Below are 25,915 nucleotides of genomic sequence, written 5' to 3' on the forward strand. Positions count from 1 at the left end.
TGAGTGAACTTTGCTAGCCCAATTTGACCTTGGACTTTAGGGTAAAAATTATTTCTTTACTCATCTTTATACAATGTTTTATGATTCTGTTTTTTTGGTTGCTGTTGTTTTGTTTACTAATTCACACTCTCTTCTGTATTTAAAATTAGACCAAATTAGTAAATTCAGGCTATTGGAGTAAAGTTTTTATACAGCACACCAACACCGTGAGAATATATATATATACACACACATATATATGTGTGTGTATATATATATATATGTATATATTTACCCACTTTGGGTTTTATTATATTTAAAATGTTTTGGGCCAGGCACGTTGGCTCACACCTGTAATCCCAACACTTTGGGAGATGAAGACAGGCAGATCACTTGAAGCCAAGAGTTCAAGAGCAGCCTGGCCAACATGGTGAAATCCCGTCTCTACCAAAAATATAAAAATTAGTTGGGCATGGTGGTGTGTGCCTGTATTCCTAGCTACTTGGGAGGCTGAGGCATGAGAATCACTTGAACCCAGGAGGTGGAGGTTGCAGTGAGCCGAGATTGCACCACTGCACTCCAGCATGGACGATAGAGCGAGACTCTGTCTCAAAAAATAATAATAAATAAATAAATGAATAAATAAAATATTTTGCTTTCTGTTGCTCACTTCTGTTTCGGAACTAAGGCTTTTATAGATAATGAATAGTTGTATTAAATAAACGTATCTGTTCAAATGTAAAATAAATATATTGGAATTATCTCTTGTTTTATCTTTTTAAAAAGAGTACTTATTTAAATAATTAAATGAGCAAAGAATTGCCCTAATTTCTTGTTATGAACTGAAAATTAGTTTTTAGGTTATTCTTAGTTATGAACTTAGTGTTACTTAAACTTTTACACTAGGACATGTTTAAATAATAACACAAATATTGATTTTTTATGGGGCATTAATTTGAACATTAAAATATTTCAAGGGACTTTATAATCAAGTATATTTTAAAACAGCCTCAAATAAAATTCCATATTAGTTTGCCCTCCTCACAAGGGTATTAGGAATATGTTTATTAATGTGTAATTTAAATCTTGAAATATTAAGTTCTGAGCAAAAACCCTATGTAGATAAGAAATCATTAGTAGATTTTATAATAGCTCATTTAAAATCTTTCTACTGCATTTGATTATAAGTGTAAACGAAAGAAAGATTATTTCATGAAGCAAATGATGGCAAGAAGGAGAAACTCAGTGCCAATTTGGCAAAAAACATTCAAGTCAAAATTTGTGAGCAACTGGACACACCGGGGAACTGCCACACCAAACAACTCTAATCTATCAAGCAGCTTAGAAATACACAATGCATGAGTAAAATTTAGAAATCCAAGGGTCTTGCTTTTCTCAAAGTCCCATTTTAAATAACTAACCATAGATCTTTACTAATACCATCACTGGAGGGAAAAAACTGAAGGGGGCCAAGAGTAAGGGACTTTGGGGCTGAATGCTAAAACACTAAAACAATTGGTAAGGAATTGACAAATTTAAAAATTGTCACACTTCTCTTCACGCTGATTCAAGCTGATTTGTTTGGGTGGAATTCAAGTGTTAAAGCAAACTAAATATGGCCTGAGAAGGACTTCATACCTCTATATTTGAATCCCTGTGGATGAACTGTAACCTAGCTTAACAAGCAGACAAGAGCGAAAACCTGACTTAGGAGTATGTGCCTGTAACAATAACTGAGTCTTGGCCAATCCCAGTGGACCATACTTCAACCACTCATAGATGGCTAAATGTTCAAACTGTGTTCAAATAAGACAAATGCCAACCTGTAACCAACCAGCTGTTTCTGTACATCACTGCCAATTTCTGTATGTCACTTCTCTCTTTTTTTTTTTGTCTATAAATTTGTTCTGACAACAAGGCATCCCTAGAGTCTCTCTGAATCTGCTGTGATTCTGGGGCTGCCCAATTCACAAATTGTTCATTGCTCAATTAAACTCCTTTAAATTGGCTGAAGTTTTTCTTTTACTAGATGGTGTCAGAAGCGGGATATGAATTAGACCTTCTAACGACCCCCAGGAGCACTGAGTGAACAAGCAAGGAACCTGTTGGACCTACTTGTGTCCTTTGATCTCTCAGAGTGGCTGGGGATCATGGTAAGTTCTCTTTTGGATTTCAGAGCTCCACGGATTTGTGTTTTGAACTCTCCAAGTTTCTTTGAGCAAATTTCTGTTCCAAACTGGGTTCAGAAGTCACAACGGAAACTGGACTGGGTCCAGGATTGGATTTGATCAGTAATTAACAGGCTTGGATCCAATTAGAGGCCTCTTAGATTTGACTAGGTCAGAAAGAAACTGGTAGTAAATGGTAGTATTGCAGGGGTTGTAAAATTTGGCATTTGGAAATTCACAGGGATTTTTTGTTTTCTACACCTTTGTTTCATTTTTCTTGCACACTTAGGTAGGAAAAATCATTGGCTAAGTTCATCAAGGGAACCTGAAAGCAAAGCCAATATTTCAGGTAAAAAAGAGATCCTTAATTTCTGAAAAGCAGAGTTCCTTCCAGTTTATACATTAGGCTTGGGAGGCAGCAAAGTCTTACAGAAATAGCAAAATCTTACTAAAGATAACTTACAATGGAACGTTCCAAATGAACAACAACACACTGAAGTGCATTAAAAAAAAACTGGATGAGGTCTCCATCTGTTTTACATTCTTGGGAGCTTGACTTTGTAACCATGTGGTGGTACTTTTTCTTGGTCTCTGCCTTCAAGGGAACAGGAATTTTAGGGTTCATGTCACAGTTAGCTCAAAAAATTATGTTGAGTAGTTAAAAGCTTTTGCAAGCTCAAAATTAAGTACTCTAGAGTCCTTCTGGGAAGCACAATGGAGACTGCCCAGTACTGTAGCTCAGTAGCTAAAGTTTTTTACTTTCACAGTGGTGGCCTGGGTTCGATTCCTGGGTTAAAGAATGAGTCCTTTCTGGTTTGATACCTGTGGGAACTTTATCATTTGCTGATTCTCTTCCCTTCCATGAACTGTCTTGAATTTTCCTTTCTCTGAGCACCTGGGAGGTAAAGTTCAAAAGCCAGAAATATTGGCCACTTGGCATGGCTAAAGTTGGGTAACAAGAGATTTAAAAGGATTTTTTAAAGAACACTATAGTTAAGAGTCAGCTTAATTAAAAGTGGATATCCAAGCTATAGGTATATTTAAAAGGCCTTTATGTCTTTTCCTTTTTTTTTTTTTTTTTTTTTTTTGAGACGGAGTCTCGCTCTGTCACCCAGGCTGGAGTGCAGTGGCATGATCTCAGCTCACTGCAAGCTCTGCCTCCTGGGTTCACACCATTCTCCTGCCTCAGCCTCCCAAGTAGCTGGGACTACAGGTGCCCACCACCACACCTGGCTAATTTTTTGTATTTTTAGTAGAGATGGGGTTTCACCATGTTAGCCAGGATGGTCTTGATCTGCTGACCTCGTGATCTGCCTGCCTCGGTCTCCCAAAGTGCTGGAATTACAGACATGAGCCACTGCGCCTGGCCACCTTTATGTCTTTCCTTTTTGTGGATCTTGTTTTGCTGAAAAAGGTTTTTTCTTCTCAGTCGACTGAATTATTTTTCTCCATTTTGTCTTGTCACTCTTAAGGCACACATGAGCAGCCCTAAGATAACTTCTGATAGCCTAGGACTCCTTGGGAAAAATAAAGAAGGTGCCACTGATCCTGTTTTGGAAAAAACCCTCTGTTTTCCTCATGGAACCTCAAGAATTAAAAGCAAATAGATCTCTCTCAAAATCCATTTTGCCTTCCAGCTGTGCCTGCTTATTAGACCCCAGAAACTGCATGTTTTCCTAGCCATTTCTTGATGGGCTCCACCCCAAGGTCAATAATCCAATGAAGAAACTGGCAAATGAAAAATCCTACAACTACTGGATCTTATTCTCTGTGTAGTTATATATGTGTTGTATGTGTGATGTTTATATAAAAGAGCTCTAAGTAATTGGCTTAAAGAAAAATAAGTGCTTACATAAAACACTTTTGGAAGAAAAAATAAAAACTGTAATGTCTTAGTTCAAGTAACTTTAGTAATCTTTGGGAAATAAAAATGGCTTTAAAGATTATTGGTAAAATAAAGGCATTTTGTCTAAATTAGACAGGTCAGATATTAGGTTTACTAATGCTTTAAGGTCATAAACTGATTTGACTTTTGAAAATTGTTCAATTTACCTACCTTGGAGGCATTAGATTCTCAATAAGGCCTGGGGACATGTGAAATTAGCTATGCTCCCCTACCTATGCAAAAAAGGTTATAAAGAAAATAGATTTTATATAAGAAAGGAAGCTCTATGGTAAATTCTTGTCCTAAAGTAAAATAACTGGTTGCTTAAAAAGAGGGATGATTAGGACAAGTCAGAAAGTCGAAGCATGTCATAGATAGTGTGCATAAGTCATGAAAGGATACATGAAAGGAAATTTAGGCACCAAAATTAAAAGTTGCTAACAGTTGCCATTACAACATGTAATCGAGACTACTGAAAATAGATTTACATGCAAGGTGTGTAAGGAAACTAAAATGCGTTTTTACTAAAAGGTTATAAGAAGGCACAGGAATGTAAATTTTTGCCTAGGTTAGAAGGTTAAAAGATTGTTTTAAATTAGATTAAAATAAAGCTAAAGGCTTGAATACATTGTGGAAGGTTTATGAAAAGTTAATCTTATAAAAAGAAATTCTGTGTGGACATTGGCTAAAGATAAAGGGGTATTGTTAAGTTTTTCTGTAAATTAAAATTGCAATAAAAGCACAACATGTTTTTCTTAGAGCACTGATCTGCTTTTTAACAAAAATTTGTAAAGGGTTACAAAATGTTTACAAGAATCTCACCTCATGGTCAAACTGGTTAAGTATTATATTAAGTGTTTTAAACCTTTAACATATTTCATAGGCTTCCCAAAATGAAATTTCAGCTTCAAAATTGTCTTTCTAACCCCCAACTTTTGGATGCTACAGAGGGCCCTTGGAGCATCCAAAGGAGAGGTAAACAGGATTATCTGACATGTTTACTTACATGGGATTGTCAAAATAAAACCAATGTTTAATCTTCTTCAGGTTATATTTTAATGAATAATATTAATATATGTTCCAAAATTGTATAGGATTTCTAAAATTCTAATGTCTGAGTATATCCCTTCAATCATAATTAAGGTTATTATGTTAAGTTATCACAGACCACAGAGATAACCACATTTCCTTGTGAATTGTGTTTTTAAATATCACTATTTAAAGTCATTACATTAAGTTAATTACTTAATGCTAATGCAATTTCTGAAAACTTCACAAACACGCAAAATCCTAGAATATGGTACCTTTTAGAAAGTTCATGAAAGAATAAAAAGGACCCTAAAAAGCACTCTTGAATACAGGTTTCTAATAACTTTAAATTCGTATCATTTAGACTGGGTAAGAATCCCTAAAACTTTAATAAAAAGACTAACTGGTTTATAAAACTGCTAACCGAAGTAGAACAAAATTAATTAACTACCAAGAAAATACTCTGCCAGATTTTCATGCTAAATCAGCATGAAAAATCAGCATGCTAGAGAGCTGGCAAGATGGCTGAATAGGAACAGGTCTGGTCTGCAGCTCCCAGAGAGATTGACAGAGAAGGTGGGTTATTTCTACATTTCCATCTGAGGTACCAAGTTCATCTCATTGGGACTGGTTGAATAGTGGGTGCAGCCCATGGAGGGTGAGCCGAAGCAGGGTGGGGCATCGTCTCACCCAGGAAGCACAAGGGGTTGCGGGATTTCCCTTTCCTAGTCAAAAGAAGCCATGAGAGACTGTACAGGGAGGAATGGTACACTCTGGCCCAGATACTGTGCTTTTCCCACAGCCTTCACAACCAGCAGATCAGGAGATTCCCTCTGGTGCCTGGCTCAGTGGGTCCCACACCCATAGAGCCCAGCAAACTAAGATCCACTGGCTTGATTGGGAGAAACCAGCACAAAAAAGCTGAAATTTCCAAAAACCAGAATGCCTCTTTCCCTCCAAAGAATCACAACTCCTCGCCAGCAAGGGAACAAAACCGGATGGAGAATGAGCTTGATGAATTGACAGAAGTAAGCTTCAGAAGGTGGGTAATAACAAACTCCTCCAAGCTAAAGCAGCATGTTCTAACCCAATGCAAGGAAGCTAAGAACCTTGAAAAAAAGACGAATTGCTAACTAGAATAACCAGTGTAGAGAAGAACATAAATGACCTGATGGTGCTGAAAAACACAGCACAAGAACTTCGTGAAGTATACACAAGTATCAATAGCCGAGTCAATCAAGTGGAAGAAAGAATATCAGAGATTGAAGATTAACTCAATGAAATAAAGCAAGAAGACAAGATCAGAGAAAAAAGAATGAAAAGAATCAAAGCCTCCAAGAAATATGGGAATATGTAAAAAGACCAAATCTATGTTTGAATGGTATACCTAAAAGTGACAAGGAGAATGGAACCAAGTTGGAAAACACATTTCGGGATATTATCCGGGAGAACTTCCCCAACCTAGCAAAACAGGCCAACATTCAAATTCAGGAAATACAGAGAACACCACAAAGATATTCCTGGAGAACAGGAGCCCTAAGACACAAATCATCAGATTCACCGAGGTTGAAATGAAGGAAAAAATATTAAGGGCAGCCAGAGAAAAAAGTCTGGTTACCTACAAAGGGAAGCCCATCAAACTAAAAGCGGATGTCTCAGCAGAAACCCTACAAGCCAGAAGAGAGTGGGGGTCAATATTCGACATTCTTAAAGGAAAGAATTTTCAACCTAGAATTTCACATCCAGCCAGACTAAGCTTCGTAAGCGAAGGAGAAATAAAATCCTTTCCAGACAAGCAAATGCTGAGAGATTCTGTCACCAGCAGGCCTGCCTTACAAGAGCTCCTGAAGGAAGCACTAAACATGGAAAGGAACAACCGGTACCAGCCGCTGCAAAAACATACCAAATTGTAAAGACCATTGACACTGTGAAGAAACTCTATCAACTAATGCGCAAAATAACCAGCTAACATCATAATGACAGGATCAAATTCACAGATAACAATATTAACCTTAAATGTAAGTGGACTAGGCCGGGCACGGTGGCTCATGCCTGTAATCCCAGCACTTTGGGAGGCCAAGGTGGGTGGATCACCTGAGGTCAGGAGTTCGAGACCAACCTGACCAACATGGAGAAACTCCATCTCCACTAAAAATACAAAATTAGCCAGGCGTGGTGGCACATGCCTGTGATCCCAGCTACTAGGGAGGCTGAGGCAGGAGGATCCCTTGCACCTCAGAGGTGGAGGTTGCAGGGAGCCAAGATCATGCCATTGCACTCCAGTTTGGACAACAAGAGCGAAACTCCATCTCAAAAAAAAAAAAAAAAGTGAATGGGCTAAATGCCCCAGTTAAAAGACACAGACTGGCAAATTGGATAAAGAATAAGACCCATCAGTGTGCTGTATTCAGGAGACCCATCTCATGTGCAAAGACACACACAAATTAAAGAGATGAAGGAAGATTTACCAAGAAAATGGAAAGAAAAAAAAAAAAAAAAGCAGGGGTTGCAATCCTAGTCTCTGATAAAACAGACTTTAAACCAACAAAGATCAAAAGAGACAAAGAAGGCCATTACATAATGATAAAAGGATAAATGCAACAAGAAGAGCTAACTATCCTAAATATATATGCACCCAATACAGGAGCACCCAGATTTATAAAGTCAGTTCTTAGAGACCTACAAAGAGACTTAGACTCCCACACAATAATAGTGGGAGACTTTAACACCCTACTGTCAATATTAGACAGATCAGTGAGACAGAAAATTAACAAGGTTATCCAGGACTTGAACTCAGCTCTGGACAAAGTGGGACCTATAGACATCTACAGAACTGTCCACCCCAAATCAACAGAATATACATTCTTCTCAGCACTACATTGCACGTATTCTAAAATTGATCAGATAATTGGAAGTAAAACACTCCACAGCAAATGCAAAAGAATGGAAATCATAACAAACTGTCTCTCAGACCACAGTGAAATCAAATTAGAACTCAGGATTAAGAAACTCACTCAAAACTGCACAACTACATGGAAACTGAACAACCTGCTCCTGAGTGACTACTGGGTAAATAATGAAATGAAGGCAGAAATAAAGATGTTCTTTGAAACCAATGAGAACGAACACACAATGTACCAGAATCTCTGGGGCACATTTATAGCAGTGTGTAGAGGGAAATTTATAGCACTAAATACCCACATCACAAAGCTGGAAAGATCTAAAATTGACATCCTAACATCACAATTAAAAGAATTAGAGAAGCAAGAGCAAGCAAATTCAAAAGCTAGCAGAAGACAAGAAGTAACTAAGATCAGAGAAGCACTGAAGGAGATAGAGACACGAAAAACCCTTCAAAAAAATCAATGAATCCAGGAGCTGGTTTGAAAAGATCAACAAAATAGATAGGCTGTTAGCCAGACTAATAAAGAAGAAAAGAGAGAAGAATCAAATAGACGCAATAAAAAATGGTAAAGGAGATATCACCACCAATCCCACAGAAATATAAACTATCATCAGAGAATACTATAAACACCTCTATGCAAATAAACTAGAAAATCTAGAAGAAATGGATAAATTCCTGGACACATACACCCTCCCAAGACTAAACCAGGAAGAAGTCAAATCCCTGAATAGACCAAAAACAAGTTCTGAAATTGAGGCAGTAATTAATAGCCTACCAACCAAAAAAAGTCCAGGACCAAACGGATTCACAGCCACATTCCACGAGAGGTACAAAGAGGAGCTGGTACCATTCCTTCTGAAACTGTTCCAAACAGTAGAAAAAGAGGGAATACTCCCTAACTCATTTTATGAGGCCAGCATCATTCTGATACCAAAACCTGGCAGAGACACAACAAAAAAGAGAAAATTTTAGGCCAATATCCCTGATAAACATCGATGTGAAAATCCTCAATAAAATACTGGCAAACGGAATCCAGCAGCACATCGAGAAGCTTGTCCACCACAATCAAGTCGGCTTTATTCCTGGGATGCAAGGCTGGTTCAACATAGGCAAATCAATAAATGTGATCCATCACATAAACAGAACTAATGATGAAAACCACATGATAACCTGAATAGATGCAGAAAAGGCCTTTGACAAAATTCAACAGTCCTTCATGCTAAAAACTCTCAATGAACTAGGTATTGATGGAATGTATCTCAAAATAATAAGAGCTATTTATGACAAACCCACAGCCAATATCATACTGAATGGACAAAAACTGGAAGCATTCCCTTTGAAAACCAGCACAAGACAAGGATGCCCTCTCTCACCACTCCTATTCAACATAGTATTGGAAGTTCTGGCCAGGGCAGTCAGGCAAGAGAAAGAAATAAAGGGTATTCAATTAGGAAAAGAGGATGTCAAATTGTCTCTGCAGATGACATGATTGTATATTTAGAAAACCCCATCATCTCAGCCCAAAAACTCCTTACACTGATAAGCAACTTCAGCAAACTCTCAGCATACAAAATTAATGTGCAAAAATCACAAGCATTCCTATACACCAGTAACAGGCAAACAGTGAGCCAAATCATGAGTGAACTCCCATTCACAATTGCTACAAAGACAATAAAATAACTAGGAATACAACTTACAAAGGATGTGAAAGTCCTCTTCAAAAAGAACTACACACCTCTGCTCAAGGAAATAAGAGAGGACACAAACAAATGGAAAAACATTCCATGCTTGTGGGATAGGAAGAATCAATATCGTGAAAATGGCCATATTGCCCAAAGTAATTTATAGATTCAATGCTATCCCCATCAAGCTACCATTGACTTTCTTCACAGAATTGGAAAAAACTACTTTAAATTTCATATGGAACCAAAAAAGAGCCCACACAGCCAAGACAATTCTAAGCAAAAAGAGCAAACCTGGAGGCATCACGCTATCTGACTTCAAACTATACTACAAGGTTACAGTAACAAAAACAGCATGGTACTGGTACCAAAACAGATATGTAGACCAATGGAACAGAACAGAGACTGCAGAAATAACACCACACATCTACAACCATCTGATCTTTGACAAACTCGACAAAAACAAGCAATAGGGAAAGGATTCCCTATTTAATAAATGGTGTTGGGAAACCGGCTAGCCATATGCATAAGGCTGAAACTGGATCCCTTCCTGGCACCTTATACAAAAATTAACTCAAGATGGATTAAATACTTAAACATAAGACCTAAAACCATAAAAACCCTAGAAGAATACCTAGATAATGCCATTCAGGACATAGGCATGGGCAAAGACTTCATGATGAAAACACTAAAAACAATGGCAACAAAAGCCAAAATTGACAAATGGGATCTAATTAAACTAAAGAGCTTCTGCACAGCAAAAGAAACTATCATCAAAGTGAACAGGCAGCCTAGAGTATGGGAGAAAATTTTTGCAATCTACCCATCTGACAAAGGGCTAATATCCAGAATCTACAAGGAACTTAAACAAATTTACAAGAAAACAAACAAACAAACCCATCAAAAAGTGGATGAAGGATATGAACAGACACTTCTCAAAAGAAGACATTTATGCGGCCAACAAACATGCAAAAAAGCTCATCATCACTAGTCATTAGAGAAATGCAAATCAAAACCACAATGAGATACCATCTCATGCCAGTTAGAATGGCGATCATTAAAAAGTCAGGAAACAAGAGATGCTGGTGAGGCTGTGGAGAAATAGGAATGCTTTTACACTTTTGGTGGGAGTGTAAATGAGTTCAATCATTGTGGAAGACAGTGTGGCAATTCCTCAAGGATCTAGGATCAGAAATACCATTTGACACAGCAATCCCATTACTGGGTATATACCCAAAGGATTATAAATCATTCTACTATAAAGACACATGCACATGCATGTTTATTGCAGCACTGTTCACAATAGCAAAGATTTGGAACCAACCCAAATGCACATCAATGATAGATTGGATAAAGAAAATGTGGCACACATACATCATTGAATACTATGCAGCCATAAAAATGGATGAGTTCACGTCCTTTGCAGGGACATGGATGAATCTGGAAACCATCATTCTCAGCAAACTAACACAAGAACAGAAAACCAAACACCACATGTTCTCACTCATAAGTGGGAGCTGAACAATGAGAACACATGGACACAAGGAGGGGACCATCACACACTGGGGCCTGTCAGGGGGTAGGAGGCTGGGGGAGGGATAGCATTAGGAGAAATTCCTAATGTAGATGACGGGCTAATGGGTGCAGCAAACCACCATGGCACATGTATACCTATGTAATGAACCTGCATGTTCTGCACATGTACCCCAGAACTTAAAGTATAAGAAAAAAAAAAAAGAGAAATCAGCCAATACTAAAATTGCTTAGATACATAATTTGAATAAACTCCATGATCTAAGTCAAATTACCTATGATAACCCATCAGTTATCAGTGCTATGCACCTAAATTGGAGAAGCAACTGGTATTCAAGAGGACATAAGTCCATTTTTAAACATGGACTCATAGAGAACCAAGACAGCCACCTTGTCCTTCCAGAGTCCTTAAGGCTTTCATTATTAAAAGTTCTGCATTCCACGACTTGTAATGGAAAAGATAAAATGATCCAAATTAAATATGTTTGTGTGGTGACTTATAAACTACTAAAATAGCTATAAACAATATTTGGTTTGTCAAACCCATATTCCTGGGAAAACAATCAAAGCTTCAGGTACATTTGGCTACCTGATTGGACATTTAAATATTTATAAGGGATTTCATTCAATTGTCACTTTCAATGCATGTTTTCTGGTTGTATGAAAGCTTTCTCATGTAAGAAGACTGATGTTATAATAGTAGATTATTATGCTACAGTACGTTTTTACATGGTTAAAAAAAGCTGTTTATGGTTCACTGAGGACAATCAACCCCTTCACAATCTAGAACCCAAAGAATGAATCTTCTGAGAACATTAGAGAAAGACTGTCCTTGCCATCCACACTACAGCAAAACTTTGGGACCTTGAACTTTTGGTTTCAGAGGTCCCACAACTTTCATAATCTCACAACTGAGGAGGGTCCCTCCACACTCATTGGAACCCTTAAGGTAAAGCTAACCAGGACAGGTTCTCCCCAGAAGACAGCATCCTTAATGTGAACAGCTTATCCTAAAATCATGGATTAAGACTTCTCTACCATCATGAGACTCTTATCTTTGAATATTTTTTTTCTTGCTTATGCCTCTATGAACAATAGAAGTGAAAAGGGGGTCTGTTATGTGTATATTATGGGGTATATGTTTATTTGTGAAGGATCTTGCAGCCAGCCTTATACATGGATAATGTTATACTTTGATGGATAAAAGATGAAGGCCCAATGCAGGTAAGAAATCTTAAGGGTTCATATATTGCCTCATAGTCAGAAACAGAACATTGATTTATTCCTCTTAAGCCACATCATGGGCTAAAGAGAACATTGCCAGGAGGACTTCACTCTTCTAGAAGGGCATCATTTGTTAGGTCTTTTTTCCATAGTTTGAAGTAAAAGAGGCACTGATTAGAAATGTATCCCTCATGATAGGTTCTATAGCAAATTCTACTGTAAAGCCTATGGTTACACAAAAAACTTTAAATTCTCTTGTGAAAGTTACGTGAAATAATAGAATTGGCCAAACAGAAAAGTATTGCCTAAACAGCTGCTGGCACTTATGACGTATGGAGAAAACATCGGGTATTATAGTGATTCAGTTGTAGGGGATTAATGAAAAAAAATCACTTAGTTAAGTGAGTAGACTCTTCATCTAGCTCATTCTTTGATCTATCTGATTTTAGATGGTTTGGTTTGGTTTATGAGGACCCTGGGTAACGAACGTAACCCAAACGCTTAGTATTATTCTCCCAATAGTCCTAATAGTAATCTCCCTGGTATGCCGTATTCTCTCAAAGATTTTAAATGTTTATAAGCAGCCATCTCCAGAATGTCAGATGGTCTCTCTTCAACTGGAATAACAAGAGCTAAAAGAAATGTGTGACCATCGGGACACCATAACCTATGAATTACATGCTGAGAATAGAAACCCAAAATGATGGTAACTGAGAGTGGCACCGAGGCCCTAAGTTTTGGTCACACTCTCACCTAAGTGAGAACCTGATCAAAAAGGGGGACTTTTTTTTAAACAAAATTATGGGAGGCCATTGTTTGGGACTGAGCTCATGCACTAGACTCCAACAGACCAAACCAAACCACAATGGAGTTGTTCATGCTAAATGTGACATAGTCAAACTAAGACTTTAAGGAAACACATAGATCTTAGAACAGACCAGGTTTTGTTTCTCTCCTATAAACAGGATGTTCCAGCATAAGGAGGTACCTTCTACTCAGTCCTTGTTCCCACCTTACAGAACCCACTCTTCTACTGTTTCCCAGTGGGTTTAAAGACCATATAAGTACATTTACAATGGTGATAGTGACATCAATGACTAAAGTTTTGGTCAATCTGTCAAAATTGAGAAAATCACCAAAAGGGGGGAATTATTAAAGCAAACTAAATATGATCGGAGAAGGACTCCATACTTCTATATTCGAGTCCTTGTGGATGAACTGTAACCTAGCCTAATAGGCAGACAAGATTGAAAACCTAACTTAGTAGTATGTGCCTGTAACAATGGCTGAGTCTTGGCCAACCCCAGCAGCCATACTTCAACCACTCATAGACTGCTAAGTGTTCAAACTGTGTTCAAATAAGGCAAATGCCAACCCATAACCTATCCAGCTGTTTCTGTACCTCACTGCCAATTTCTATGTGTCACTTCTCTTTTTTTTTTTTGTCTATACATTTGCTCTGACCACAAGGCATCCCTGGAGTCTTTCTGAATCTGCTGTAATTCTGGGGGCTGCCCAATTTGTACGTTCATTGCTCAATTAAACTCCTTTAAATTTAATTTGGCTGAAGTTTTTCTTTTAACACAAGGCAATTTGTGACTTCACCACTCTCAAGAATCTAGGCACTGTAGGTAAATTTGAGGCACAATGGAAAAGGCCGTGAAGTAAAGGAGATAAATGGGCTTTGATATCAGCTGTGTTTGGACTCAGGGTTTAGTGTTCAGTGATTCTGGGCTGAGGACTTAGCCTCTTTAAGCCTCATTTAAGTCACCTGTAAAATAGGCCAGGAAGCTTTTCTGGCAGGGTCATTTTGAGGATTAAAGGAAAGACATTTGTAGAGAGTTTGGCATGGGTAAGTACTTATTAAACATTGTTCCTTTCATTTTCCTTTATCTGAATAAAAATGTTTACAGATTTTTCTAGTAAACAACTGAAATGACTAAATTTTGGTGATACATATACATGTAGTCTAAATCAGAAAACAGAAATTCTGCAAAAACCTACCCAGTTCGGAGTGATCTGTTAAATATTCCAATCAAAGAAAGAATTGACAACATAACAGCAAAGACGATCATTCCCAATAAAAGTCCAATGTCTTCTCTGTTGTCTAATGAAAGGAAAGAAAAATAATTTTAACCAAGCATTAGTCTTCATGTGATACCAGAATTACTATTCTCTTTACTGTGCTCAAAGCAAAGGTCTCAAAGGAGAAAGGGCGGGGGGAAGCAAAATTAGCCTTTACCTTGGGCCACAGAGTGACCGTTTTTCCAGAGTGCACAACTACCCCAGGAAACAACTTTTTTGTTTGAGAAAGTTGGGCTACATGTATCTGATGTCAGTGGGTTTTTAGAAGTGCATCTCTGGCAAATGTGGTCAGCTTGTGCATGCAAATTTCATATAAATTCTTAGTGGTGAACTTCATTTGGCTTGTCTGACACAGGTGAGAATTCCCAATTGCTGTAACAATGTCTAAAGCTGGTCACAATCATACTGATTTTTTTTTTTAACTTTTTGTGTGAGATAGAATGTGTGCAATTTGTCATCATTCTTCAAAATCTATTGCTCATGAAATTTTTCCTGCTGAGAAACGACATCCACTTTACTTAGAACAATATACGTGATAAGAAAGAAATCATACACTGACAAGTTAAGATAAAAATAAAAAATAAAAAAAGAAGGAAATCAAGATTGCCTTTATCTTGCACTCACACTTAGTTAAAAAACAATGCTGGTTGGGCACAGTGACTCACACCTGTAATCCCAGCACTTTGAGAGGCCGAGGTGGGAGGATCACTTGAGCTCAGAAGTTTGAGACCAACCCGGACAACAAAGTGAGAACCCCATCTCTACAAAAATTACAAAAATTAGCTGGGTGTGGTGGCATGTGCCTGTAGTCCCCACTACTTGGGAGGCCGAGGTAGGAACATGGCTTGAGCCTGGGAGGTGGAGGTTGCAGTGAGCTGAGATCGTGCTGCTGCACTCCAGCCTGGGTGACAGAGCCAGACTCTGTCTCAAAAACAAACAAACAAACAAATAAACAAACCAACAAAACCAATGCTTTTCTTGCATGTCGAAGTTGAGTTAATCTCCTAAAATATTTAAATAATTAATATAATTTATTGAACATATATTACCCACCAGGCTCATCATGCTTTCTCCCTGGTACATGAAAAAGCCCTATTTTCAAATATAGAAGATGGTTGAGACATTACTTATCACATTGGAATTTGTTCTAGAGCCATGTTGGGTATTGGCTTCCCTTCCATCCTCCTTCCTCACTCCCTCCCTTCCTCCAGCAAATGTTTATTGGGCACTTACCATGTGGCAGACACTGTGTTTGCCTCACCCTAGTTATTTCACATACTGGGGTCTCCGGGCTGCCCGGCCCTCTTCTAAAGCCAATCAGCAGGCAGGAGTCTGAGTAACTCTAGCTCACTGCAAAATCTTGATGGGATATGAAGTTAATGTTTTCCCAGGGCTAAACAGCTATTTCTGACTATTTCAAGCAACTAATGCGGGGTACTGGCTGCCACACATCCTTGGGCATTAATTAGTGCATGGAAGAGGATAGACAGCCCTCAAGTCAACACAGTGCTTGGCGAAGGGGTCTAAGCAGTAGAGCAGAATGACCAAGAGCGTGGCCTGATATACCTGGGTTTGAATTAAACTCTGCCTCTTATCAGCTCTGTGACCTTGGGGCATAATTATGAACTTGCTGAGTCTCAGGTTTTCTCTTTTGGAAAATAGAGATAATAATACTTATCTAACAGAGCTGCCATGAGTTCCTAACCTCCACTGTTCCCACAGAAATATCAAGGTGTAGGTGGGTCTGTGTAGGCATCTATAATTAGGGAACTGTACTGAACCTAAGCACTTGGCTTGTAATTGATTGATAATTCAGAGTGCCCTTACCTTGCTTCATGTTTCTTTTTCTTTTTCTTCTTTTTCCTCTTTTTTTTTTTTTTTTCTGAGACAGGGTCTTTCTCTGTTGCCCAGGTGGGAATGCAGTGGAGCTCACTGCAGCCTCTATCTCTGGTGCTCAATTGATCCGCCCGCCTCAGCCTCCCAAGTAGCTGGGACTACAGGTGCATGCCACCACACCCATCTAATTTTTGTATTTTTTGTAAAAACAGGGTTTTGCCATGTTGTGCAGGCTGGTCTCAAACTCCTGGACTCAAGCAATCTGCCTGCCTTGGCCTCCCAAAGTGCTGGGATTACAAGATGTGAGCCACCATGCCTACCCACTTCATGTTTCTTTATGACACTTCACCACCACCTGACTTTTCTTCTTGTTTTGTTTGCTGTTTTTCTGCCCTGTCTGGCTAGAATAGAAGCTCCATGAAGACAGATGCTTTGCTCATTGTTTTCACTGCTGATTCCCCAGTACCCAGAACAATGCCTCGCCCACAGGAGTTGCTTAACGAATATTAAATAAATGAAGGTGCAAAGAATAGCAATACAACCTGCAAAACTTCTTATACTATTCCTGCCTGATTTCTACACAAGGAGATAAATGGTCTGTCAGTGGTCAATGGTGAAATAGTCATGCCTAAAAGTTTTCAACTGAAAATTTCTATTTAGAGTTATGTTTACCCATTGTACAACCAGATCTCAATTTTTTTATGCCTAAAACATTTAGGCAAGCTCATCAATACAATAAAAGTCATGTTAACAACTAAAATGGGAGCTGGTTTGTATAAAAGAAAGAGCAGAGACTCCAGGATATTGAAAGAAAATGATTTGAATTTTAGTCTGTCACTTAGCAGCTCTATGACCTTGAAAAGGTTCCTCAACTACTCTAAGTTTCAGTTTCCTCATTATAAAATAGATGCATAACACTTATCTCATGGGTTGTTTTGAAGATTGAAGAAGATGTCTAGACAAGTCCTAGCACAAGATAGGTAAGTAATTTGTTTTGAAAGAAGTTTTTGTGTCTTGAGCCCTAGCAGCTATTAAAATAAAAATGTGGCCAGGTGCGGTAGCTCACGCCTGTAATCCCAGCACTTTGGGAGGCTGAAGTGGGTGGATCACCTGAGGTCAGGAGTTCAAGACCAGTCTGGCTAACATGGTGAAACCCGTCTCTACAAAAATGCAAAAATTAGCTGGGCATGATGGCGGATGCCTGTAATCCCAGCTACTCAGAAGGCTGAGACAGCAGAATCGCTTGAACCTGGGAGGCGGAGGTTGAAGTGAGCCGAGATCGCACCATTGCACTCCAGCCTGGGTGACAGAACAAGGCTTCGTCTCAAAAAATAAAAAAAATAAATAAAAATTTTAAAAAATGTATACAATCTATTGCAAAAGCCGGCAAAATCCACCTAAGCCACTTCTTACATTCAGTTTTAAGCAGATCTTTGTACTTTGTCTATTATTTTCCTATGGAAGGCATAAGGCATATCTTATTGTCCAGAAATTTAACACCTGATGTGATTTTTTCAGTATGATGGGTTAAAATGGGCAATTACTAAAAGACTACTCAAAAAGCCTAAGTTGCATTTTCTTACCAGAAGTAAGGTGTCCTGTAGAGATGGAAACAACTGTTAGCCCAGAATTCCATGTGTCATGTTGGAATGATTTTGATGTGACCTGGGGAACTTAAACCAAAAGGAAAGAGCATCAGTTTCTTACATTTTGCACTCTGCTTGCCAAATTTCCCAACAGAGTTTCTTCCCTTGTTTAGAGATGACTAAAGTAACCAATAACTTTAATGGGCTTGAAGGGTGGAATAAAAGCAATGGCTTTGAGTGTGTGTCTTTTCTTCTTTTTATTTAATTGGGTACATCTCAAAGGAGGAAACACTGCAAGGGCAATTATAATCTACCTAGGCTGTAAAACTTCAAGGTGTGTCCATTAATTTCATGAGGCTTCTAGGCAGCAAATACCAAGGAGCTTTATTTTACTCAGCCAGAAAAAATGCACGATAACTAATCTCTATTTGATTCCTTGCAATTGATGGAGCAATAAGGTTCAGATTTCCCTGAGGGTCTCCAAGATGTGTCACTTTTGCCTTTGCACAATCTTTGGGATGCTGTTCACCTTCTCCTGGCTTCTCACAAGAAACATAATTTTGGTTAGCAGGCACTTTGGTGTTGTAACACCTGGGTGGGATGTCACCAATGACTTCTCTCTGCTCTTTTCCCACTGGCAAAGATCCTGGCAGACTAGTCTAGTTATAAAAGCTGTCAGGAAACTGCTAATGAGTGCTTCTGACCAGGGTGGGGTGAGCAACCCTGGTACCTAACTTTCAGTCTGAACTCAAAGAGGTCCTGGTGCAGCCTTGCCGGTCTCCTCCTTCCTGATAATTAAAAGCTGACAGAAGTGGCTTCAAGGACACAATTCTCCCAACTGGCAGAAGATATTTCTGAAGATGGCTCTAAGTCTTGAATCCCTGAGACTGCTTCAAGCCCTATGTATTCCATCATTCTGATTTCAGTGCTCAAATTTTTCTTTTAAAAAAATTACTTTTGGGGGCAGGGAGAAATCACAACTTGAGGCTGAGATATCACAGACTTGTATAAGGAGCAATGTGGCCCATGTGACTGTCTTTGAGAAAAGGATCCTACATTTCCAATGAAAAGGTTCCTGTGGGGCTTCAGAAAGTTTTGAAAAAGGCTGGTCTGGCCAGATGCAGTGGCTCATGCCTGTAATCCCAGCACTTTGGGAGGCCGAGGCAGGTGGATCACTTGAGGCCAGAAGTTGAGACCAGCCTGGGCAACATGGTGAAACCCTGTTTCTACTAAAAATACAAAAATTAGCCAGGTGTGGTGGTGCATGCCTGTAATACCAGCTATTTGGGAGGCTGAGACGGGAGAATCACTTGAACCCGGGAGGTAGAGGCTGCAGTGAGTCTAGATCGCGCCATAGCACTCCAGCCTGGGTGACAGAGGGAGACTCCATTTCACAAAAAAAAAAAAAAAAGAAAAAAGAAAAAAGGCTGCTCTGGGTGCAGGCATAAGCATGAGGAGGGTAGTTTTCTGAGAACAATGGGTGAGGGATTTTAGAAGATGAAAACATCAGAAAAGCCAAAAGTTATTTCCTGTGTTTTTTGTCCTGGCTTCTCTACAGCAAGAGGAAAATGTTTCACCGGGAATTGTGACAAAACAGAAATTTTTTTTGGCTTCTCAATGCCTCGCTAAGTCTCTTTTGCTCCATGGGTATATGGTTCCACCAAACTCTGAGGGAACAAGGTTATGCCCTCATGGCCAACAGTCAGGTTTATTAATCTAAAGTGGTATCTTTACAGGCCAATGTTCATTCGCAGGGAGCTCAGGCAGGAGTCTGAATCTCCATTATTTTGAAATTTTAAGAATAAAAATACTGGCCAGTTGCAGTGGCTCATGCCTGTAATCCCAGCACTTTGGGATGCTGAGGGGGGTATCAGGAGTTCAAGACCAGCCTAGCCAATATGGTGAAACCCCGTCTCTACTAAAAGTACAAAAATTAGCCAGGCATGGTGGCAGGCGCCTGTAGTCCCAGCTACTCGGGAGGCTGAGGCAGGAGAATCACTTGAACCCAGGAGGCAGAAGTTGCAGTGAGCTGAGATCACGCCATTGCACTCTAGCCTGGGCCACAGAACAAGACTCCATCTCAAAAAAAAAAAAAAAAAGAGTAAAAATACTATATTAAAAGGTAACACAATTTTCAATTTAGCAAAATCATGGGCTTATAGCATATGCTGCTGTAGTATTTTTGTTTTCACTTTTATTATTTTAAAATTAGCATTTTTAATTTAAAAGTAATATATGGTGTTGTTGACTTTTAATACAGGTTAATGTAATTCTGTTGTATAAACTACAGGTGGTTATTTGGCAATGAAACTTCATTCAGTTATTAATTTGCATTATATAAAAACAATTTTCATATCCGACTAGGGTTTTATTAGCCCTAACACGGAATAAATACAATCTTCCTTTAGAGTCTATTTGTTATCATAGTTCCAAATCAAACAGGTGCATTAAATTAAAGTCATTTATAAAAGGTACTTAATTCTCAGAGGGAAATTTCACAAGGAATCAGTTATCTAAAATAAGACAATTTATAAACAAAATCGTCAGAGAAGAAATCAAGCCAATCTTAGGCATAGGACTGAAACAAAGCTATGTAGATTACATTCTTCATGGAATACTGCCACCACGTGGCTACGTCATTTCTTTTTAAATTATACTTAACATCTTTGACTGTAAAAGCGATAATTAAAGTACAGAAAAATTTTCAACAGGAGAAATTAAAAGGAGAAAAAAAGAACCATCCCTAATCCCATCCTTTTAATCCACCTGCTATTAGTGCTTTATGGTATTTGCAAGTATTTTAACATACAAAAGCATTCACAAGCACAGAATCTCACACACACACGTGCACACACACACACACAGCCTTTATGACTGGAAACTGTTGTTTATATCAGTTCTGTCATCAGTGCATTGCCTAATTTGCTAAAAAAAAAAAAAACCTCATTATATCTTATTGTATTTGGTGTTTGTGGTATTACGTCCATAATGAGACAGTTCCATCCTTGCAACAGAATATTAACTTATGCCTATTAATCTCACAGGACATACTTGAATATACTAAAAAAATCCAAATTATCTTTAATTTGGGAAGAATTTTTATATAACTTGTACACACTGGCATCAAACTTTAGTCTTACAAGAAGACAATGTGCCTGTGGAAATTTAGAGCAATCTCAAATGAGAAATATGGTTTCTTATTATTGGACAAAATTTAAAGCATCACAACTATATTTTTTGGCCTACCAAAACACCAGGCTAGTTTAATCAAATCCACTCAAAAGGACCTGGTTTTAGCAATAATGTATTCCATCTGTATCTTAAGGATGATGCCAAATCATCACCTCAGCTCTTCTTTCTACATCAACCATACTAGTCTATTTTCACACTGTTATGAAGACATAATCAAAACTGGAATTTTTTTTAAGACAGAATCTCCCCTGTTGCCCAGGCTGGAGTGCAGTGGCATGATCTTGGCTCACTGCAACTTCTGCCTCCTGGGTTCTAGCAATTCTCATGTCTGAACCTCCCAAGTAGCTGGGATTACAGGAGCATGCCACCATGCCTGGCTTTTTTTTTTTTTTTTTTTTTTTTGGTATTTTATTAGAGACAAGATTTCACCATATTGGTCAGGCTGGTCTCGAACTCCTGACCTCAGGTGATCCACCTGCTTCAGCCTCCCAAAACGCTGGGATTACAGGTGTGAGGCACCACACCTGGACAAAACTGGGAAATTTATAAAGAAGAGACTTTTAATTGACTCACAGTTCCATATGTTTGGGGAGGCCTCAGGAAACTTATAATCATGGTGATCGGGGAAACAGGCACGTCTTACATGACGACAGGCCAGAGAAGTGCCGAGCAAAGGGGGAAAAGCCCCTTATAAAACCATCATATCTCATGAGAACTTACTATCACAAGAACAGCATGAGTGTAACCGCCCCCACCATTCAATTACCTCCCACGACTCATGGGGATTATGGGAACTACAATTCAAGATGAGATTTGGGTGGTGACACAGCCAAACCGTATCATCAACCATGGGGCAAAGTATGTTTTGTCATCCTTTTAAAGTGACCATTTAATGAGTATTAATTATGTCGCAGGTAACATGCTAAACTTTACATGTTTTCTCTCATTTAATCCTCACAACAACCCAATCACACAGACAATATTATTATCCTCATTATACGGATAAGGAAACAAAAGAGTAGAAAGGATAAATAACTTGCTCAAAGTCACCTAGGTAGAGGGTGAAGAGTGGAAATTCCCATCCAGTTCTGACATGTAGTTTGTGCTGGTCACTGATCTCATTAAATTAATAACCTCACTTCCACAGCAGGATGGCTCAGGGTGGGCAGCAGAGTCAGCCCTGCAAGCAGCCTCTCCCAGGATGAGACTTAGCATTGCTCCACTGAGGACTCACCATGGTGTGCTGGGGCTGCCTGGCCTTGTGGGGCTCTGGACCCCACAAGCCCTACTGTGCTAACCCATTTAGCACTGATGCTTTAAATCTTCTAGCGTAGAGTTATTTTCTTCTTAAAACCGACTACTTTCCTTTATTACACAAGTAATACACGCTAGTTACAGGATGCTTGAAAAGTATAGAAGGGTATGGAGAAGATAATACAATTTTATATTTGTTTGCAAACTAGAAATTATTATTTAAAAAAATATGTTAACAGTCTTTTGTGTATGTCGGTAGCCTAGTGGAGATCATACTCTTTGTAAATGTTTTGTCTTACCTTTTTTATTCAATTTTTTTTTTTTTTTTTTTGAGACAGAGTCTCACACCATCACCCAGGCTAGAGTGCAGTGGTGTGATCTTGGCTCACTGTAACCTCTGCCCCCTGGGCTCAAGCTATCCTCCAGCCTCAGCCTCCTGAGTAGCTGGAATTACAGGTGCACACTACCACGCCCAGCTAATTTTTGTACTTTTAGTAGGGATGAGGTCTTGCCATGGTGGCTAGGCTGGTCTGAAATGCCTGACCTCAGGTGATCTGCCTGCCTCGGCCTCCCAAAGTGCTAGAATTACAGGCGTGAGCCACCACACCCGGCCTTATTCAATATTACTTAATAAAAATTTCCTCATTTTATTAAAAATTGTTCAAAACATCATGCTAGGGCTAGTTAGTATTTCATCATGTTTTACTGTATTTATTCAATCATACCCTATTGAGAAACTGTATAGCTTGGTGGTTTCAAACACCAACTGCAGACTCAAACAAAACTCAGTCCAAGTCCTGGCTCTACTAGATGGAGTTCCATGGCCCTGGGCAAATTGCTTAACCTCTCAGTGACTCAGTGTCTTCATTTGTAAAATTAGATAAAAGCAGTGAGGTCATGAGGTTTGATGAGACAGTTCATATCAAGCACTTAGTACCATGTTTTACACAAATAAAACCTTAATAAGCACTAATTATTGCTATTGTTGAACTTTTAGACTGGTTCCAAATTCTTACTATTATAATTAGGTTTTGGATGTATATCATTTTACATAAATTTCCTTCCACTGATTATTTCTTAAGGCCAGATCTCTACAAGAGGAATTACTGAGCCAAAGGGTATAGACATCTCTAAGGTTTCTTTATTTACTTTTGCGCTTGCCAATCTTGATGTCAAAGCCACACTAACAAAGGCCTGCATCATAAAGGCTTTGATTAGAGCAGACACATGGACTTTTCTGGACCTTTCAGGGGTTCTAGATATTCAAGAAAGAGGAGTCATATTAAAGGAGACAAAGGATGTGTTTTTTTAAATAATTGGAGATTTGCCCCCACCCTCCCTCCTATTTTTCTCAAAACCCAAATACCTCCTTTTTGCTTCTCTCTTTCAAATCTCCTTTTAATAATTCAGCTGTTTCACAGCATTTAAGTGCCATTTCTCCAAGCCAGGCCAGTTTAGCTCTGTGGTCAGAATTCAACATTATCGGGCCAAGGGTAAAGAGTTGAGTATGTCAATTAGCAAGGCAAAACTAATGCCAACATATCAAATAGGCACCAGAAGCCCAGGGCAGGGAAAACAATGTGTCAGAACAAACTCATTACCACACCTTGAAAAACAAGTCAAGCAATGAATCATTTAGTGGACTATAGTGTCAGTGGTGTATATAAGGGTAGCGGGGTACACACAGACATACTCAAGGGTTTATCTTCCTTCTTGTATTCTTGAGCTTTAGGTACTTGGTATGTAGGGAGAAGGTAAGAAATCTACATACGGCAGTCACATTGTTAAAAAGAAAGAATAAGAGGAGGAAAAGGCAAAAAGCAGTAGCCACCCAGGAAATTTTCCTAAATGACAAGGACCATACAGAGAAGGTCTGATGTCAAAGTGTAGCAAAACTCTATATGAAAGAATGGACAGCTTCCAAGTCTACACAGTGGTCAACAGATTCCTCAGAAGTACACCCTTGCTCTCCAGGCATAGCATCTTCCAATCTGAATAGTCTAGCGGACATTTGCCATGTTTTATTTGCCCAGCACTAGGATATACTTCCTTGTGGGCATCCTAAAAAAGCTGAGAGGTAGTAGGGCTACAAGCAAATGGCCTAAACCTCGCCAACCATATGCCCCCTCCCCTAACACCGAGGCTGTGAATGTGGACGGGGTGACACAGGGCTTCCAGAAACCACTTAGAATCCAATGTAGGCACCATAGCTGTATCCAGGGTACAGTGACAGTGGCACCAGGGCAGGCAGTGGCAGTGATCAGTGTCAGCTGCAGGGTCCTCGCCAGACTTTTCCTAGGCTGTGATTTTGGCTGTGGTTCTGGGTCCTGCTCTCACTTGGATCCTGTTCATGCCCATTTTGCCAGGCTTTCTACTGATTTTCAGCTACCTAATAATTCTCTTTCTGCTTAAGATAACCAGCCTTGATTTATTTTGCTTACACCTAATCATCCTGACTAGTAAAAACTGCAATTGGTGGTAGTGGTTGGGGAGGTGGGGAGATGTAGTAGGACAAATAATGGCATCATAAAGATGTCCGTGTCCTAATCCCTGGAATCTGTGAACAGGTTACTATAATATTATGAAGTACATATTTTGTCTTCATCCTGGTTTTCTGGCATTCAAGTCCTAAAATCCTTAGAATGCCCAAAGTGGTAACGGTGATTTTGTATGCTAATGAGTTGACTAGTGGCTGGCCGCCCCTATGTAGTTTCAGGATGGGGGTTGTTCAGAGGAAAGATCAAGGCACGATTAGAAGGTTGGGATTTTTCAACCCATCCCCAACCTCCAAGAGGGGAGAGGGGCTGAAGATTAAGTTGATCACCAATGGCCAATGATTTAATCAATCATGCTTACGTAATGAAGCCTCCAAAAAAACCCAAAGGCCTAAGTTCTAGGAGCTTCAGGATAGCTGAACACATGGAGGTTCCTGACAGGTGACGCACCTGGAAAGCTTATGGAAGCTCCATGCCCCTCCCCACATGCCTTGCCCACTGCATCTCTTCCATCTGGCTGTTCGACTGTATCCTTTGTAATGCTGTTTATCATAAACCAGTAATCATAAGTGTTTTCCCAAGTTCTGTGGGGCATCCTAACAAATTGATCAAATCTGAAAAAAAGATCATGGAAACAAACTCTAATTTATAGCCAATCAGATGGAAGTATAGGTAACCACCTATTACTTGAGACTGGCATCTGAGGTGGGAGTTGTAGGATCTGACACTGTCTAGGCAGATAGTGCCAGAGTGAATTTACTTAGAGGACACCCAGCTGGTGTCCCTCAAAGAATATGCCAGAGAATTTGCTGCCGAAGGTGAGAAATCCCCATACACATCTTGGTAATCAGAGGTCACAGAAGTCACCTGTGTTGTGAAAGTACTATATAGCAAGAGAAATTGAGTATGTTCTTTCTACTCAGTTACCTTATAAGGCAAAAGGGAATTGAGAGGAAGTGGCTGTCCTAGATTATATGGGTGGATCTGGTAAAATCACAAGAGTTCTTATAAGCAGAAGGGAGAAGGGTGAGAGTCAGAGAAAGATTGGAAGATGCTATGCTT

At 39.2% G+C, this 25,915-nt stretch overlaps 1 protein-coding gene across 3 annotated transcripts in view; it reads right to left on the bottom strand.

Annotated features, from left to right (window-relative positions):
* The window catches only part of IL23R (interleukin 23 receptor), a 123,925-nt gene that overhangs the window by 11,258 nt on the left and 86,752 nt on the right, over positions 1-25,915 (bottom strand). For all 3 annotated transcript variants that reach the window (XR_008514362.1, XR_008514361.1, XM_002810718.5), the window contains exons 8-9: positions 17,910-17,999; positions 14,410-14,512 (exon numbers count right to left, since the gene is read on the bottom strand). Coding sequence is in view for 1 of the 3 variants with exons in the window: in XM_002810718.5 (XP_002810764.1) it covers positions 14,410-14,512; positions 17,910-17,999 (193 nt within the window). In the remaining 2 variants the exon portion in view is untranslated. The remainder of the gene's footprint in view (positions 1-14,409; positions 14,513-17,909; positions 18,000-25,915) is intronic.

Source organism: Pongo abelii, chromosome 1 (assembly GCF_028885655.2).
Source record: "Pongo abelii isolate AG06213 chromosome 1, NHGRI_mPonAbe1-v2.0_pri, whole genome shotgun sequence".
In the NCBI taxonomy this organism is placed as follows: Eukaryota; Metazoa; Chordata; class Mammalia; order Primates; family Hominidae; genus Pongo; species Pongo abelii.